This window comes from Diceros bicornis, chromosome 9 (genome assembly GCF_020826845.1).
Source record: "Diceros bicornis minor isolate mBicDic1 chromosome 9, mDicBic1.mat.cur, whole genome shotgun sequence".
Lineage (NCBI taxonomy): Eukaryota > Metazoa > Chordata > Mammalia > Perissodactyla > Rhinocerotidae > Diceros > Diceros bicornis.
In genome coordinates, this window is record NC_080748.1 from 23952907 (window position 1) to 23969432 (window position 16526).

At 36.3% G+C, this 16526-nt stretch overlaps 1 protein-coding gene across 1 annotated transcript in view; it reads left to right on the forward strand.

Moving 5' to 3' along the window:
- The window catches only part of COG6 (component of oligomeric golgi complex 6), an 81707-nt gene that overhangs the window by 13033 nt on the left and 52148 nt on the right, over positions 1 to 16526 (forward strand). Inside the window, exons 4-8 of the mRNA XM_058548070.1 lie at positions 4787 to 4845; positions 9689 to 9800; positions 11442 to 11524; positions 11893 to 11963; positions 14371 to 14464. Of these exons, the coding sequence (XP_058404053.1) occupies positions 4787 to 4845; positions 9689 to 9800; positions 11442 to 11524; positions 11893 to 11963; positions 14371 to 14464 (419 nt within the window). The remainder of the gene's footprint in view (positions 1 to 4786; positions 4846 to 9688; positions 9801 to 11441; positions 11525 to 11892; positions 11964 to 14370; positions 14465 to 16526) is intronic.

Genomic DNA, 16526 nt, shown 5'->3' on the forward strand with positions numbered 1-16526 from the left:
AAATTTTTGATCTCTCCTTCCATTTTGAATGATAACTTTGCTGTGTAGAGCATTCTTGGCTGTAAGTTTTTTCCTTTTAGCACTTTAAATATATCATGCCATTCTCTTCTAGCCTGTAATGTTTCTGCTGAGAAGTCAGCTGATAGCCTTATGGGGTTTCCTTTGTATGTAACTTGACTTTCTCTTGCGGCTTTTATGATTCTCTCTTTAATTGTGGACATTTTGATTATGATGTGTCTTGGTGTGGACCTCTTTGGGTTTATCTTGTTTGGGACTCTCTGTGCTTCCTGTACCTGGATGTCTGTTTCCTTCCTTAGGTTAGGGAAGTTTTCATTTATTATTTCTTCAAATGGATTCTCTGCCCCTTTGTCTTGCTCTTCTCCTTCCGGGACACCTGTAACACAGATGTTAGTGTGCTTGATGTTGTCCCCGAGGTCCCTTAGACTGTCCTCACTCTTTTTAATTCTTTTCTCTTTTACCTGTTCAGCTTGGGTAATTTCTTCTAGTCTTTCGTCCATCTCACAGATCCGTTCTTCTGTATCCTCTGCTCTGCTTTTGAGTCCCTCTAGTGAATTTTTCATTTCCAGTATTGTATTCTTTGTTTCTGATTGCTTCTTTTTTATGTCTTCCATTTATTTGTTGACATTCTCACTGATTTCATCTATTCTTCTCCCCAGATCAGTGAGCATCCTTAACATTCTTTGTTTGAACTCTCTGTTGCGTAGGTTGCTCATTTCTGTTTCACTTAGGTCCTTTTCTGGGGTTTTGTCCTGTTCCCTTACTTGGAATGTATTCCTTTGCCTCCTCATTTTGCCTCTTTCCCTGTGCTTGTGTCTATGTATTAGGTAGGTCAGCTATGTCTCCTGCTCTTGGATAGGTGACCTTATGTAAGTGATGGCTTAGGAGGCCGGCTGTGTGCTTCCCTCAGTTCTCAATGTTCCAGGGGTGCCCCCTATGTGGGCTATGTGTGTCCTTCTGTTGTGGCCTCTTTGCTCTCTCTGTAGGCGCCCAGGGAGGCCGATTTATGCTCCTGGCCAGCTGTTGTAATGCTCAGCTGCTTGTAGTTGTTGTGGGCCCTTCAGCCTCTTTATCAGGTGTGGGGAGCCCCAGCACAGTTGGCTGCAAGTTCTAATACCACATTAGTGTTGCCGTATTACTTTTAAGTGAGTAGGCCCCCAGCATGGCAGGTTGTTAGGCTCAGGGCCTTAAAATTGCTGTAAGCCTCCAGGCTTTAGGTCTCTTATCAGCTGTCTGAGGATTGCAGCTGTGTGGGGCTGGCCTCAGGCACGGAACCACCCAATTGTTTCAGGCTTTGGAAGGTTGGTCAAACCCCCTATGTGGGTCTTTGAGAAGCACAAGTCTTCTGCAGCTGACAAGCCCTGCCGCCCACAGGTCCACACACACAGTCAACACAGTCCTGCCCCATGTGCGTGCCCCGACCTCCCCAAGCGGACCGTCTTTCCACGGCGGGAGCCCCACACATTCCACCACCGCCCCACACTCTCCACCCGCTCCTTGTGCATGCCCTCCCCCACCGAAGTTGGCTCAGTTGCCAGGCTGCAGAGAATCCAGTCTCCAATCTATGCAGGCCCACAAGTTGCCTGAGGGCTTGTTGTTGGGTGGGGCCAGTCTCTAGGGTGGGCTGCCAGCCCTGGCTGAGCTGGATTAAATCGGTGCTCTAGTGGGTGGGGCAGACCCTGGGCTAGCAGGCCTCAGGGAGAACTCCAATGGCGTCTGTGTCAGTACGCCCACACCAGGCCACAACAATGGCCGCCGCCAATGTCCCAGTCCCTGGAGATGTCTCACCTCTCACCGAGATGCACTCAGGGCCTATTAGGTGAGTCTCATTTCACCAAAGCACTGTGCACCTTTCTTTCTGGTGATTTTGGTTGCTTTCTGAAATGGGTGAGTTTGCATGTGGGCCCTTTAAGAGCAGGCTTTACTTTCTTTGTGAAATAGCTTTTCTGGGCGTACTCCCCAATGTTTTAGTAGCAGGCAAAGTCAGATATTCTGCCACTTGTCTCACTTGTGCTGGGTCCACAAAATGCCCACAGTGGGGGCTCTCCCCGGCTCAGGGCCCCGCGCCTCCAGGGAGGGCTGCATACTTGTGGGCTGCTCCTGGGCGGCCATGAGCTTCTGTGGCTTGTGAAGCCAGCGTTTTTCCTCTCCAGAAGGGAGTTTCTGCCTCTTCTACCTCACTTAGGATTGTCCGTTGTTGCAGGAGTTCCTCTTATCCAGTTTTCAATTCTGTCTCATGGGTAATTTTTCCATGAGCAGTTGTAAATTGGCTGTGTCCGCGGGAGGAGGTGAGTTCAGAGTCTGCCTATGCCACCATCTTGATTTCCTCTCTGTTTTAAATCATCAGGTGTTGTCCTCTGTTTTGTCCTTTGTGTTTTCTTTGCGCCCCCAATCCTGTTTTTTTCCTGTAATGGCGTGGGCCTTTTTTTTCTTTTTTTTTTTTGGATCAACTTTATTGAGGAATAATTTATGTACAATAATAAACTGCATCTGTTTGAAGTGTACAGTTAATGCATTTTGACAGTTTTGTATACCTATGAAACAACCACCATAATCAAAGTGTATTACATTTTCATCACTTGCAAAAGATTCCCTCCTAGCTTCTTAGAATATTAAAAAATATTTTGTGCTACCTATTGTTTATATTCCTTTTTGATTCTTACATTAGTAGGGATTAGATCCATGATTTTGAAAGTTTGTTTGTCATTGGCACTAACTAATTTATTTGAATATAGTGTTATTGGACTCTTAATAATACCCACTCCTGCTATCAACTCTAGAATAATATTTTCAATTTGTTCATTCATAAAGAAAAGTATTTCTTGGAATGCCCCCCCATTCATTATAGGCTGTTATTATAAGGACTAATTTAATTAGTTAATATTTTCTAAAATACTTTGGATTTGGGATATTTTAGAAGTTATTATTATCAGATACATTTAGAAATTTAGAAATTTAGAAATTTAATCAGTAATTTTTATATGCTATGGTTTATCCCTTTGTGGTGTTGCTTGAATAAATGACATTTAGAGGTATATGTTTATTATGTAATGAGAAATAGTCCTTAACATTTAAGATAAATTGACTGGAATTCTTTTAAAATAATAATCTTACTAAACATTGATATTAAACATTATTTCGGAGTCAGTATCACAATTTATGAATGAAGAGTCAGGAAATATGCAAGAAATTCTTGTTATATAACATTGTACTCAAGTATCATATTTCAGTGGTTAACAGATGGTGTCATTTGTAAGATATACCCTTAATTGAATGATGACTGAGGCTAAAAAGAAGCTAGTAAATATTTTTTGATACTGATTTTGTGAAGCATTCTTTTTTCACAAATGTTAAAATGTAGATATGTTTTAGAATTTAGGAAATACTGTATCTAAAAAAATTGTACAAAGCAAAAATAAGATGGAAGTGGATCTTTAAAGCAAAATGACATTAGGAAAGATAAGCATTTGAAGAAGTTATTGGATTTAAAGAGTAATAATTTTAGAAGAGCACCATGGGAGCCATCATGTTCAGCTCCATTCCTTAAAAGTTAGCAATCTGCTGAATTATCTACGTTCATATTTATATTCTTAAAAATATCTGCTCTTTGCTAGACACATAATTTAGTTACAAGGAACACAGACTCAAAATAGCTTCACTAGAGATGGGTCCTGGGCTTTGTTATTGACAGGATGCATATGAAGCAGTAAGACAGAAAATTTCATTGACAATCTGAGAGTTCGTAGAAGGATTAGGCCTCTAAGAACCCAGAACCTTAGGGTACGGGTTCTAATGCAGCTCTAGAAACATTAGCAGCAGAAGCTTGGCTCTTTATTGTAGTGTTCCAGCATGAAAATGACTCAGTATCTTCATGTTTACTCTGGTATCTTCTCTTTGACAGACTGACCCTTCACTGTTTGTGTTCTTGTCTACCTTATAATTTCTGCTTACTAGTGGCTTTATTTATATATAATTCTGGCTTACTTAACGTGCCTTCAAGGCATGGACCCTGTGTCTCTGCCTCTCACCCACTTGTTTCTCCTCTCATTGTTAAGTCCCTTATGTTCAAGTCTTTGGGAGAGAAACTGATTGGCTACACTTGTCTTCTCTTTCAGTCCACTTTATAAATATTTGCCTCATCTTTGGATTTCATCAAGTTTTCACTCCTGATCCTTTCATTTCTGGCTTGGGGGAGGGAGGATTGCTTAATGTGAAACTTGGTCAGGAACAGCCCTGTGTCCTTGAGACAGGGCAATCTCTAATCTTCATCAAAACCCTGTATGAGGGGTCATTTGTATATTCTAACTCTCAAATTTTTGTCTCCATCTTTGGCCATTTCTTTTGAGTTCCACACCAGCGTTTCAGTGACTTGAACTTACAACTCCGTTTAGAGGTCACATGGTATCTTAACTCAACATGTGCATAACTGAAGTCGTGTTCTTCATCCTTGACTTGCTCGTCCAGGGCTCTATTTCACTAAAAACCCTCGTCAACTGTTAAATTCCTTAGTCAGCATCCTGATACCTTTTCCTTTCTTGTAAGCCTGAGCATTATGTGTGTATTGAGAACTCTGAGTGAGTTCCTCTCAGGAAAGGTAGTGTATGAGCCTTGAAAATCTATTTCAATTACTTGGGCCTTTTTTAAGCTTTTGAGTTCTGGAATGTGATCTCATTTACGGTAAGTCTGAACTCTAGTAAGTGGTAGTATTAGTTTTCTGAAGTATAATAAAATTGAAATGTATTGATATTAGATATGTTTATAATTTTAGGCAGCAAAGGAACAGACTCAAGATTTAATAGTAAAAACCACTAAGCTGCAAGCTGAAAGGTAAGTTTTTCTTCATGTAGGCACCTCTTCATTGATTTGGGGATTAAATGCAAAGAAAATTATAGATAACTCCAAATCAAAGGTAAAACAAAATAATAAAAAACATGATTCAAAATACGAGGTTCTAAGCTGTTATCTGAGAGTAAAATAAACATAAAACAATAGTTTAGGAACATTAATCTTAATATTGGGATTGAAGGATCATTCCCTCTTTGGAGGTAATGATGTGTTGTTTATTGTTTGCTGTGGAAGTAACAAATGATTGATTTTTAAAATGTAGATGTTTTCAGATTTTTAGTAATTGTTTTTTCACAATCATTGTCTCTTATTTTTTAACTCTGATTAATCCTCTCTGGTATAATAAAGACTTAACCATATAAATTCTTCTTGTAGTAGTTTACAGATAGGTATACTAATATTTGTTGACTGCATAAATGTGTGAATGAAGGTGAGTACAATATGGATTCATGTATTGTAGTGTGTGTTACAATCTCTGGTAATTAATTGTTGGTTTGATAGTCTCTTTTCCTTCTAAACTGTGAGCTCCTTGAGAATCATGAGAATTTCTTATTCTCTTTTTGTGTCTCCAGGGCATACCACATTGTAGATTCAATAAATAGTTTTTGAGTGAATGAATGTGGAATGCAACTATTCTAACGTCAGGAAAGGAAAATAAAATAAAAACTTTTCCATAAGCATTGTACTGGAGCTGGTAACATATATGGGCCTCTGATTAATGTCTACAGGAGGCAGTATTAGAACATTGTGCTTCTATTCATATATTCTCAAAACTATCTAAGCAGGGTTGTGTTCACTGTTTTAGTAAGCCTATGAGAGTGTTTTGGACTGGTATGCTTTGGGGAAGTGAAAATTTGTGACATCCTGGTATCCCAAGAGCTGTAGATAGATATGATGTGCCAAGTGAACATTTGTGTGAATGTATTTTAGGAAAATTATATAGCAGAAATTGTGATAACAGATTCCTGGGAGCTGGCAGAGTGTTGTTTTTCCATTTTTAAATATTACCTTTTCTTTTTAGCAAGAAACTTTGTTAAACAGCAGTTAGCTTTAGAAGTAGAAATTCTATGGGCTTATTTGGATAACGATGCTCGTATTCAGATAAATGTATAAATGATAGGAATATTTTTCCAGCTGGGTTAGAAAGTCAGTCGTTGTGACAGCTGATGCTCTAATAGGTGAAGTTTGATGTAGAATTGTCTTCACAGAACTGCAGCGTAGCATTTCCCCTTCATATTTAGTTGATAGTCGGAAGATGGGTTGCACTGATGATCAGGAAAGGTTATATCCACATGACCATACTAACATTTTTTAATACTATTGAAATCAACTATTCATTATATATATCATTGTCTCTTGTAAAGGCCCACCAGCCAAATTTCTCTCTGGACTCAGAAAAATAGTCTCTGGTGAATGTTTATGTTTCTTTTTGGGGTGTCGTATGTTAAAGTGGAAAGAATGTAGGCTTTGAAGACAAAAACCTGAATTCTAATCTAAATCTTGAGTGAGAGCTCGTTAGATTTTTAATTTTGTACAAGTTATTTCTCAGCTTGCTCAGCCTCAGTTTCCACATCTGAAAAAAGGGAGTAATAATCTATGTCACAGGGTTGTTTTAGTGATTAAATGATTTACATAAGGTGCTGAACGCACTGCTTGACATCCATCAAGGAACATTACCCCTCCATCTCCCTCCCCTTTTATTAGACGGAGAAAGCTGGGTAGGATGTCTTGTTTCTATATTGACTTTGGTGGCTAGGAAGCTTAGGCTATTTTTTCCTAATTGCAATAGCTTTCCTCAGCTGTGTTATTTACTTTTTCATCCTTTCTCTTTATTTCTTACTATTTTACTTTTTAATACTTTTAGTTGTATTTGTTATAAACTACTTAAATTCGGGTTTTGACATTGATAACACATTACAATGTAAAACCATTTTGCACCAATATACAGGTAAAAAATATATTATAGAAGCATATGTGATGTATATTCTTTCATTGCCTAATAAGAGATGAGGAGGGGGCAGAGGAGCATCACATCTCCTTCTTCCATCCTCTCTCATTTATGTGTATAAAATTTCAAGAAGAAAATTAAAATCAGATATAACTTCACCACTTACACATGGCCACTATTAACATTTTGGTATATTTCTTTCCAGAGTGAATATGTGTGTGTAATTATATTTTACTTTGTTCAGTTAATATTTTATGTGCATTTTCCTATATCTTTTATTTAAAAAAAACATGGTTTTTAATGGTGGCATTATATTTTGTCTTGTGAATGAACCAACATATGTTTAAGCATTCTTAAATTGTTGAATATTGTATTTCCATTATTAAAAATAATGGTTCGGTAAATTTTTCTACAGCTTGCTTTTTGTACTTATAAAATAGCTTATAGATCATTTTGTTAGTACACGTAAATCTATCTCATATTTTTTATCTGCTGCAATTATATTCCACAATATGTATTTGCCATATTTATTTATACATTATATAACATATAATATACAGTGATTACATGAACACATCTCAAATAGTCTAGAAGTTGTAATTTATAATAACCATTTATATGTTTTATATTAACATTTATTTCATATAACTTTTATTTAGATAATTAAAAACCCTCCAAAAGATAGCATATTTCAATTGTGATGTAAGATGAGGGTAAGGTCTGCATCATATGTACCTTTTGTCACACCAGACCCTGGCTTAGGACCTTTACACATGGTAGGTCCCCACTAATGTTATTTGATTGCACAAATACTCCCAAACCAAATCATTTGACCATCTAACAGTAACTTTCTGCCAGAATGGTTGTGAAATTTTACCTGGGAAGAATATATATGGTGAAACGAAAGAGTAATATGATTTTAAAAATAGATTAGAATTTCTTCTGTCACTACTTTAGAAATTGTCATCTTGAGATACCAAACCCTTGCTTTAGCAGTGTGGGCTATTGTTAAACATATTTTTGGAGAAAATCTTTTGTAGATTTAGAACCTGTGGTTCAAAGTCTTTACTTCATGGATCAATTTTTGGATACAGTCTATTTGGAATGAATTTTAATGATTAAGGAATATGAACAAGATGAGTAATACTAGATTTGGTTAAAACAAAATGAAGCTAGAGGCCAGCCCCGTGGTGTAGTGGTTAAATTTGGCATGCTCTGCTTCAGCAGCCCGGGTTTTGGGTTCGGATCCTGGGCGCAGACCTACACCACTTACTGGTGGCCATGCTGTGGTAGCTACCTGTATACAAGATAGAGGAAGATTAGCACAGATACTAGCTCAGGGTGAATCTTCCTCAGTGGAAAAAAAAAAAAACACCCAACAAAATGAAGCTATAAACTAAACAATTTTCCTTTTTGCCTAACAAATTGACTCTAAAGATAGATCCAAAAGAAGCTCCAAGAAGGTTTTATTTGTGTAGTCTCAAGTCATTTTATGAAGTTTTATAATTACTTGAAGTCCTGTATGAGAACGATTGGAACTCTATCTAAGAGTATAAAACCTGTTAAGGTTAACTTTTCATTATCAGTAATAAGATGATTAAGGACATAGGCTATTTGAATCTGTATAGATTTAATTAAGTGACTTATGTTATCATTTGAGATAAACGGAACATTACTGCCACCTGGAGGACTTTTCCTGTCTAACTTTCTATACTGTTTTCAGCAGGAGCTTTTGACTTCGTGAATTTAAAATCTCACAACCCAAGAGTGCAAACAAAGATGGCAAACGCATTATACTGTCTATACAAGTAGTGTTAATGTTTATCTTTGTTTACTCTTATTTGAATATTGTTAGATTGTAGAATATTACTGCCCTGTGAATACTAGTGAAACACTTATAATTTTATTTATATATTTTCACATCTAAGATAGGAGCCAGGAATGTTGAGTTTCTACTCAGGTAGTTCATATTCCTCACTTGCCTGTAGATGGTGAGCCTGCTCAGTCCTTCAAGTCCTTGCTGGTTGCATTCTAGGCTAGAGTGGCTTTTCCTAATGGTCAACTAGTCTAGATAAGTTGCATTCAGATATAACTTAAAAGACTTTTTTTATTACCATAGTATGCAGAAAAAGTGGGGAAAGCAAAAGTGACTTTGTGGATTTATGAGGAATTAGTAAATGAGTTCTTGACTTCTATTTCTAATGTGAAATAAAAAAACAATAGACCTGATTTTTGGTTGTTGTATACTTCATGTGAAAACATCAAAGGCTTAGTATTTTTTAGTGACTGAGAAGAAATTAGTTGAAAATGATCGTATTTCTCTCCTGTAAGATAACCTTGTTATTACAATGTGAACTATTCAAAGTACATGTAAGTGGCTGAGAATCTGTAAAGCAGGGACCATTTGTGAATTTATTTCTTCTTTGCGTAGTCATTAACTCCTACTCTGTGCAAGTATCTGAGATAGAACAGTATCAGCTAGTTTTATCACCTACATGCCTGATGAGTTTCCAATATTTGAGGCAGAAATGAGGCTTTTGAAGATGTTGGAAATCTTGCACGTTTGTTTTAAAAAGTTATGTCAGAGATATTATTTGTTTTGAACTATGCAAATGAACAGTGTGCTTGATTTTTTCTTTTTTTTTCCCCTTTTCTCCCCAAAGCCCCAGTAGATAGTTGTATGTCATAGTTGCACATCCCTCTAGTTGCTGTATGTGGGACGCGGCCTCAGCACGTCCGGACAAGTGGTACGCCGGTGTGCGCCCGGGATCCGAACCCGGGCCGCCAGTAGCAGAGCGCGCGCACTCAACTGCCAAGCCATGGGGCCGGCCCCATTGTGTGCTTGATTTTTAATGCTTGTTTTTATTGTTACTGTAGTCAGAGATTAGAAATAAGAGCACAAGTTGCTGATGCCTTCTTATCCAAGTTCCAGCTGACTTCTGATGAAATGAGTCTTCTCCGAGGTACAAGAGAAGGACCTATTACTGAGGTATCTTGCTTTTGTTATAATCATTTAAAGCATAGGAATTACAGATGTTGTAGAGAAATCTTTTTTTTAAGGTTTTATTTTCCCATCTGAAAAAAAAAAGTTCGAAAATATTTTTAAATTTGAAAATTAAAACGCATATTTTAAATTGTCTTTATTTTATTTTTTGTTTTTCAAAGCAATACATGTATTTTTTTTTTTTAGAAGTCGAAGAGTACAGTAAGGCTTATAAAGAAAGCCTACATCACCTCTTCCACTCTAAGTCCTTTGTCAAGCATTTTCAACTTTGTTGATTGCTTCTTTTGTAAAGTCCGTTTTCTAGATCTGTAGCTGAAGAGAATATGCTTTGATTATCTATGTTAACTTTTTTTTATTGATCTTCTATTCTGAAATAGGAGGGGTTAGCCTCTTCCAGCCCTGCCCCTTCCCCTACGCATGTGCGTGTTCTCTTTCCTTCATACCTCACAGTACAGTTATATGACATTTTCTGTTTTATTACAGTGATTACATGGTCTTTCTTTTACAACATTTTGTTTTTCTTGGAATTAGAAATTCCTTCTTATCTTTTCATGTAATTAATTTTTTAACCTATGCCATTCTTTCCAAACTGACACAGAACTATAAAACCTCTGAAAATGCTAAACAACAGGGAAAATTTTCCTTTTTTTTTCCTTGAAGACACTCAGTTTTTCCAGAAAGGAATCTTTCAGTTTCCTAACTGGGAGAAGCTATAAACCCACACCTGCTGTCATCATTCTGGGATCTGAGGGTAGGAAGAGTGCTTGAGGTGGGGTGAGGTCTCTCTGAGTGGCTCTTGATAGATGTCACTGTTCTCTTACTGCCTAGGCTGGAATGGAACCAGTCACCTGGTTGTAGGGAGTTAAGTAGGTTAGTGAATTGGTAGGAACATACCCATCTGCCCTTGTAGTTTGAGGTACTTGGCATATTTGAAATATTTGACATCTCACCCTTTCTCCACTTGGCAGAAATAGTAAACAGTATTAGAGATTTTTTTAAAATAATTTTATTCATCAAGAAGAATAACATTCATTATTTTCATGGTTAGAACACTATTTGTGGTTATCTGGAAACTAAGGCTCCAATATATTTTTCTAAAGGGAAAAAAATCTTGGAATTCAGCATCAGTCAACTCCTGCATATTTAATGAGCATCTTTTATGCATCCAACTTTGCATTCTCCTCTTGGATGAGGGGGCAAGGACAGGTACATAGAAGATATGTAAAACATCGTCAGTGATAAGAAAGCCATGCTTAGTTAAATCATAAGACGTGTAATACGTAGCGCATTTTCTTCATGTAGTAATCATTAGGTTTGCATTTCTCTCTCACTAGACCATACACTTCTTAAGGACAGGGATTTTTGTCTTTATAAAAAATTTTGTATCCCTGGCAGCTAGCACACTATTTGGCATATGGTAGACATTGAATTAATATATATTTTAAAATGTGAGTAAATATGTTACATTTTCTAAACAAATTTAGAGAAAGTTGAGACCAGTATAGGAAGGCTTTATTAGAGTAGGTGAAAGAATTTGTTTTTCCTTTGTAGTGATATTTCAATTTAGAGTAATATAATTTTACCTGAAAACATGGATATTTTAAAGTCACATTCTTAATTTTAAAGGACTTTTTCAAGGCATTGGGAAGAGTAAAACAGATTCATAATGATGTCAAAGTTCTCTTACGTACAAACCAACAAACAGCAGGGTGAGTAACCTTTTCAATTCATAATTGCATTGCCTCTTATATTTCCAGAATTTTGAAAACATTCTTGTTCTTTCTGAAGCTATCGGACGTTTTATGAAATAGGAGTTTAATTTTTATCTTTGAATAGGGAGGGAGTTATATCCTGATGTGTTCAGAGTAAAACAGCAGTTGGATAACTAGGTGATGGTACTAAAATTTGACAACATTTATTTAATTATAGAAAATTGAAAAATCATTCCATAAAATGATAAAAAGCTAATACGCTGTAACCAAATCATTCTGTAATTAAACAAAATAATTAGGTGCTTAGATGGAGCTATTGGCTACTGAGAGTTTAAATTATAATAAATCTTTAATTTTTTTTTTAGTTTAGAAATTATGGAACAAATGGCCTTGCTTCAAGAAACAGCTTATGAAAGACTTTATCGATGGGTTCAAAGTAAGTGGTTTCTTTCATGTGGTCTGGATTCATGAATATCAGTGTTACGTTTTTTTATTTCACTTGGTCTTTATTTGATATCATTTTTTTTTTTAAATTTTTTATTTTTTTATTTTTGTTATTTTTCCCCCAAAGCCCCAGTAGATAGTTGTATGTCATAGCTGCACATCCTTCTAGTTGCTGTATGTGGGACGCGGCCTCAGCATGGCCGGAGAAGCAGTGCGTCGGTGCGCGCCTGGGACCCGAACCTGGGCTGCCAGCAGCGGAGCACGCGCACTTAACCGCTAAGCCACGGGGCCGGCCCCAATATCATTTTGATTTTAGTAATCAAGAAGTATTTTTAAAAAGAAAAACTACGTTTGAACATAATGTCTGTGTTTGTATCATGAGCATCTACTATCAGTCAAGCAACATGCTTGATTAAGGATGGGAATAAAAAATAAAGTCAATGTTTCTACCCTAGATTATCTTAAAGTTGATTAGACATCTCATTTTTTATATCACTGTATTATAAATGGTGAATTAATTTTCTATTGCTGCTGTAACAAATTACCACAAACGTAATGGCTTATAACAACACAGATTTATTATCTTGTAGTTCTATAGGTCAGAGATCAGACATGGTTCTCACCACAAAATTAAAGTGTTGGCAGGGCTGCATTCATTTCTGGCGGCTCTGAAGAGTAATCTGTTTCCTTGTGCATTCAGTTTGTTGGCATAATTTTGTTCCTTGAATGTGTAGGACTGACGTCTGAGTTTCTTTTCTGGCTGTCACTGAGGGATTTTCCCAGTTTCTAGAGGCTGCCTGCATTCTTTTTCTTTTGGCCTCTTCCTCCTTCTTCAAAGCTAGCAGAGGAGAATGGAGTCACTCTCTCACTTTGAATCTTGCCTGCCTCTTCTTCTATTCTATATCCCTGACTAACTCTTCTGTCAGCCTCTTCCACTTTTAAGACCTATGTGATTTCCTTGGACCCACTTGGGTAATATGGGAAAAATCTCCCTATTTTAAGGTCTGTTACCTAAATTCCATCTGTAGTCTCTTTTGCCATGTAGGATAACCTGTTCATGGGTTCTAGGGATTAGGAATCTTTGGAGGGCCATATTTTGCTTACCATAAATGGTATATTTGCTTTAGTTTTATTTTAAAATGTTTCATTAGGCTGTTCACAAAATTAGCTGTTAAAACCAAGGAGACAAGGTTAAAACCAAGTTAAGACAGCAAGAATGGAACAGGAACACAGGATATTTTAATAGGTGTTACCAGCTGACTGTTGGACAGAGTTGGGATTAAATCCATTTAAGCAGTAACACCTGTACTAGACTGTGAAAACACCTAATTTTCTGGTTCGGATGATTTACTCTTTATCTCCAAAACGTGTTTCCTTTTGTACCTCTTGTTTGTACTGTTTTATCCTATTTGGAGTGTTGTCTGACTTTGTTTCTTTATGTCCCAGACCTACCTTAATCTTCAAAGCTGAGTTTAGGTTCTGCATCTTCCTGGAACTCTCCCTGACTACATTTAATCAAAAATCACTACAGTGATTTTTCACATCTCTGAACACTAACAGTTGGAAATATTTGTTTGGCATTTAATGATTTACTACTCTATTATTACTTTTCATACATGTGTATCTTAGCCCTCCAGTTAGATTTATTTCTCAAAGGCAAGGATATTGTCTCAAATTTCTTTGTCTTCCATGGCATCTAACATAATGGTTCCAGATTGTGGGCCTCTTTCACCTATAGATTCTGGAGTCATTTTAAGATATCTCCAATTCCATACATGTGTATGTTTTTCTGAGTCAGTGCATGCTGAAAATATATTGCTAGTGTGTGGTCCTCATATACCAAAAGGTTGGGAATTTCTGAACAAGTTTGGAGTTCTTTGAACATAGTGGACACTTGAAGCATTTTATGGATAAGATTAGAAGAGTAAAACAAACAAAATGTTGATGTAGAGATTTTTCAAAGTTTAAAATCTAAACTTTTAAAATTATAGTCCTATTTACCATATATTAGTTATGCATATAAACATTTTTAGCAAACTGCTTGAAGATTGCTTCCAAGGGACGGAACTGGTAATATATTTTTAGTACTCCTCTCCTACCTTGAACATTGCCAGATATTCAGTGAATATTTGTTTACCAATTGGTGTCTTCAGAACTGGTTTTTTTATAATAATGAAGTAGAAGTTTGGGGTGTACCGGTCATTTAAAGTTATATAAGTACTTAAATTTTTAGTTTGGTTGACAGCATAAACTAATTTTTGATTGGCATATTTTCTAGGTTTTTCCACACATTTTTTTCATGTCATATTTGCTATAGAATTGAGACTCTGGGTGTACAGCAGACATAATAAAGACCTAACTTTAATTTAATAAGAATTATAATGTTAATTATTTTTCAGGTGAATGCAGAACATTGACACAAGAATCATGTGACATATCTCCAGTATTAACTCAAGCAATGGAAGCCCTGCAGGATAGACCTGTCTTATATAAGTTGGTGACTTGTTCCAAATTAAAAAACCCTACTTTTTCAATAATTTAGATTAACTTTCAGTATTATCAAATTCATATACAATAGTTTAATATTTATAATAATTTACAATGATATTTTCATCTCATATTATATATGTATCAATGCTAGCATCAGCTTATTGCATATTACGTGCTATAGAATGCAGGAGGGGAAAACCAAGGGGTCCCTGTGTCTAGACTGCCTCTTATTTATGGGGAGGTTGAGGGGCTTTTCCCCAATCTGTCATCATTAACTACCTTGGAATTTTAAGTAAAACTCCAGTATCAATCCTGTCCTGGAGAGGTCAAATAGGAGACTGAGAAATATAATTACGCAGAGATGAAAAAAGAAAATTTAAAATCAGGATTCCGTTAGTAGGATTCAAGAAAAGAAAGTGCCCAGGTCTTTGATCTTGTAAGTTATGCCAGCCAAGAGATATGTGATAATATTTTCGATAAGAACCTTATGCATTATTAACTTGTTTACATATTTTTTATTATTCTGTATTTTAATTTTGTTATTTTATTTCTCACATAAAATAGAAGTAAATACTTTTTTATTTTTAATGCCTGGAATAGTATGAAAATAGGGAGACCAAGTGGGGAGTTATAATTCAGGAAACAGCCAGGGGACTCCTACATAGGCATTGAATCCTGCTCTGAATCATGCCTTTCAGATGCTATAACGTTTTTAGAGGATTTCCCTATTACTCTTCTTTTTGATTGCAGCATTACTTTAGTCTATAATAAGATTCTAGAGCACAAATGCTGGGACAGCTGTGTAACAAATAGCATTCCAATGCAGCTTACTGAGTACTTATTTTGTGTTAAGCACAGTCCTAAGTGCTAGAGACACAACATCAGTAAAACACTGCCCTCAAATTGCTTTATTTTATGGAGGCTGACATAAACACATCCGTTTTAATGAATATGTTAATTGCTATCCTAGAGGTCATGTCTCAGGCACTGTGTGGCTCAAGTATTTTGTGGTAGGGGAAAGGGATGAACATTAGGGAAAGTTTCCTTGGGGGAGTAGGCATAAATTGAGTTCTGAAGGTTGAATAGGCATTTTCCAGGAAGAAGAGGATGGAGAGAACATTCTAGGTTGAGGGAACAGCAGGTGCAAAGATGTGCATTGAGAAAGAGCATGCCCCTTGGGGAAATTGATTGCAAAAGCTTGCACTAGCTGTTGGGTTACTAGCAAGAGCCGGATCATAGTAGCCCTGAATGTTATACCTGTGCCTATATGATGAACTGATGTTTGCTATTGATCACCAGCTCAGCAGATTGTACCTACTTTGAAATTTCTTTTCAATCTTTTTCACTTTAAGGTATTGGTGTTTGATTATGAGAGTCTTTAGTACTTAAAACATTTGGTGTTTGTTTTTAATAAAGTGTTACATTGTCCACGGATTCATATTGTTCCCAAGGTTAATATCTTTTTAAAAAATACCTTTGTTTTGAGCATCTGAAAAAGTCAGCTGACTTCTACCATGTAAATATATTTTTACTAAATTATGATTCTTGATTAATCCTTGGAAAAGAGCAATATTGCATAAAGATTTAGAAGGTGGGCTCTGAGTCAGATTTTTTGACAAGCCCCCTGAACCTTTATAAGTTCGGTTTCCTTAACTGTAAAATGAGGATAAAAATAGTGCCTCTCTTTCAGGGTTGTTGTGAAGATTAAATTGGGTTGTTCATATAAGGTGTTTAGCATAATGCTTTGCTCATCATTAAATATTAGCTATTTTTTTATTTTGAAAGGGGATAAACTGGAAAGTTGTCAACTAAAGAGGAATGTATTTAGGGCCTACATGACAGCTAGGGAAAAGCTTGAAAGACGGTAGAGCTATAATAGAGAGGCGAAGGTTTATCGCTGAAGGGCATGTCAGGGAATAGGGGGCAATTGTAAAATTTGGAAGATTGTCAGAGGCATAGGGAGGAAGAAAGATTTTAAGGTGAGTTGATTGCCTTAAGATGAATGCTAAAAAAGAGAAAATTGGCCTTTGATTAAGTAATCATCTTTTTTCAAAGTGGTAGTTTC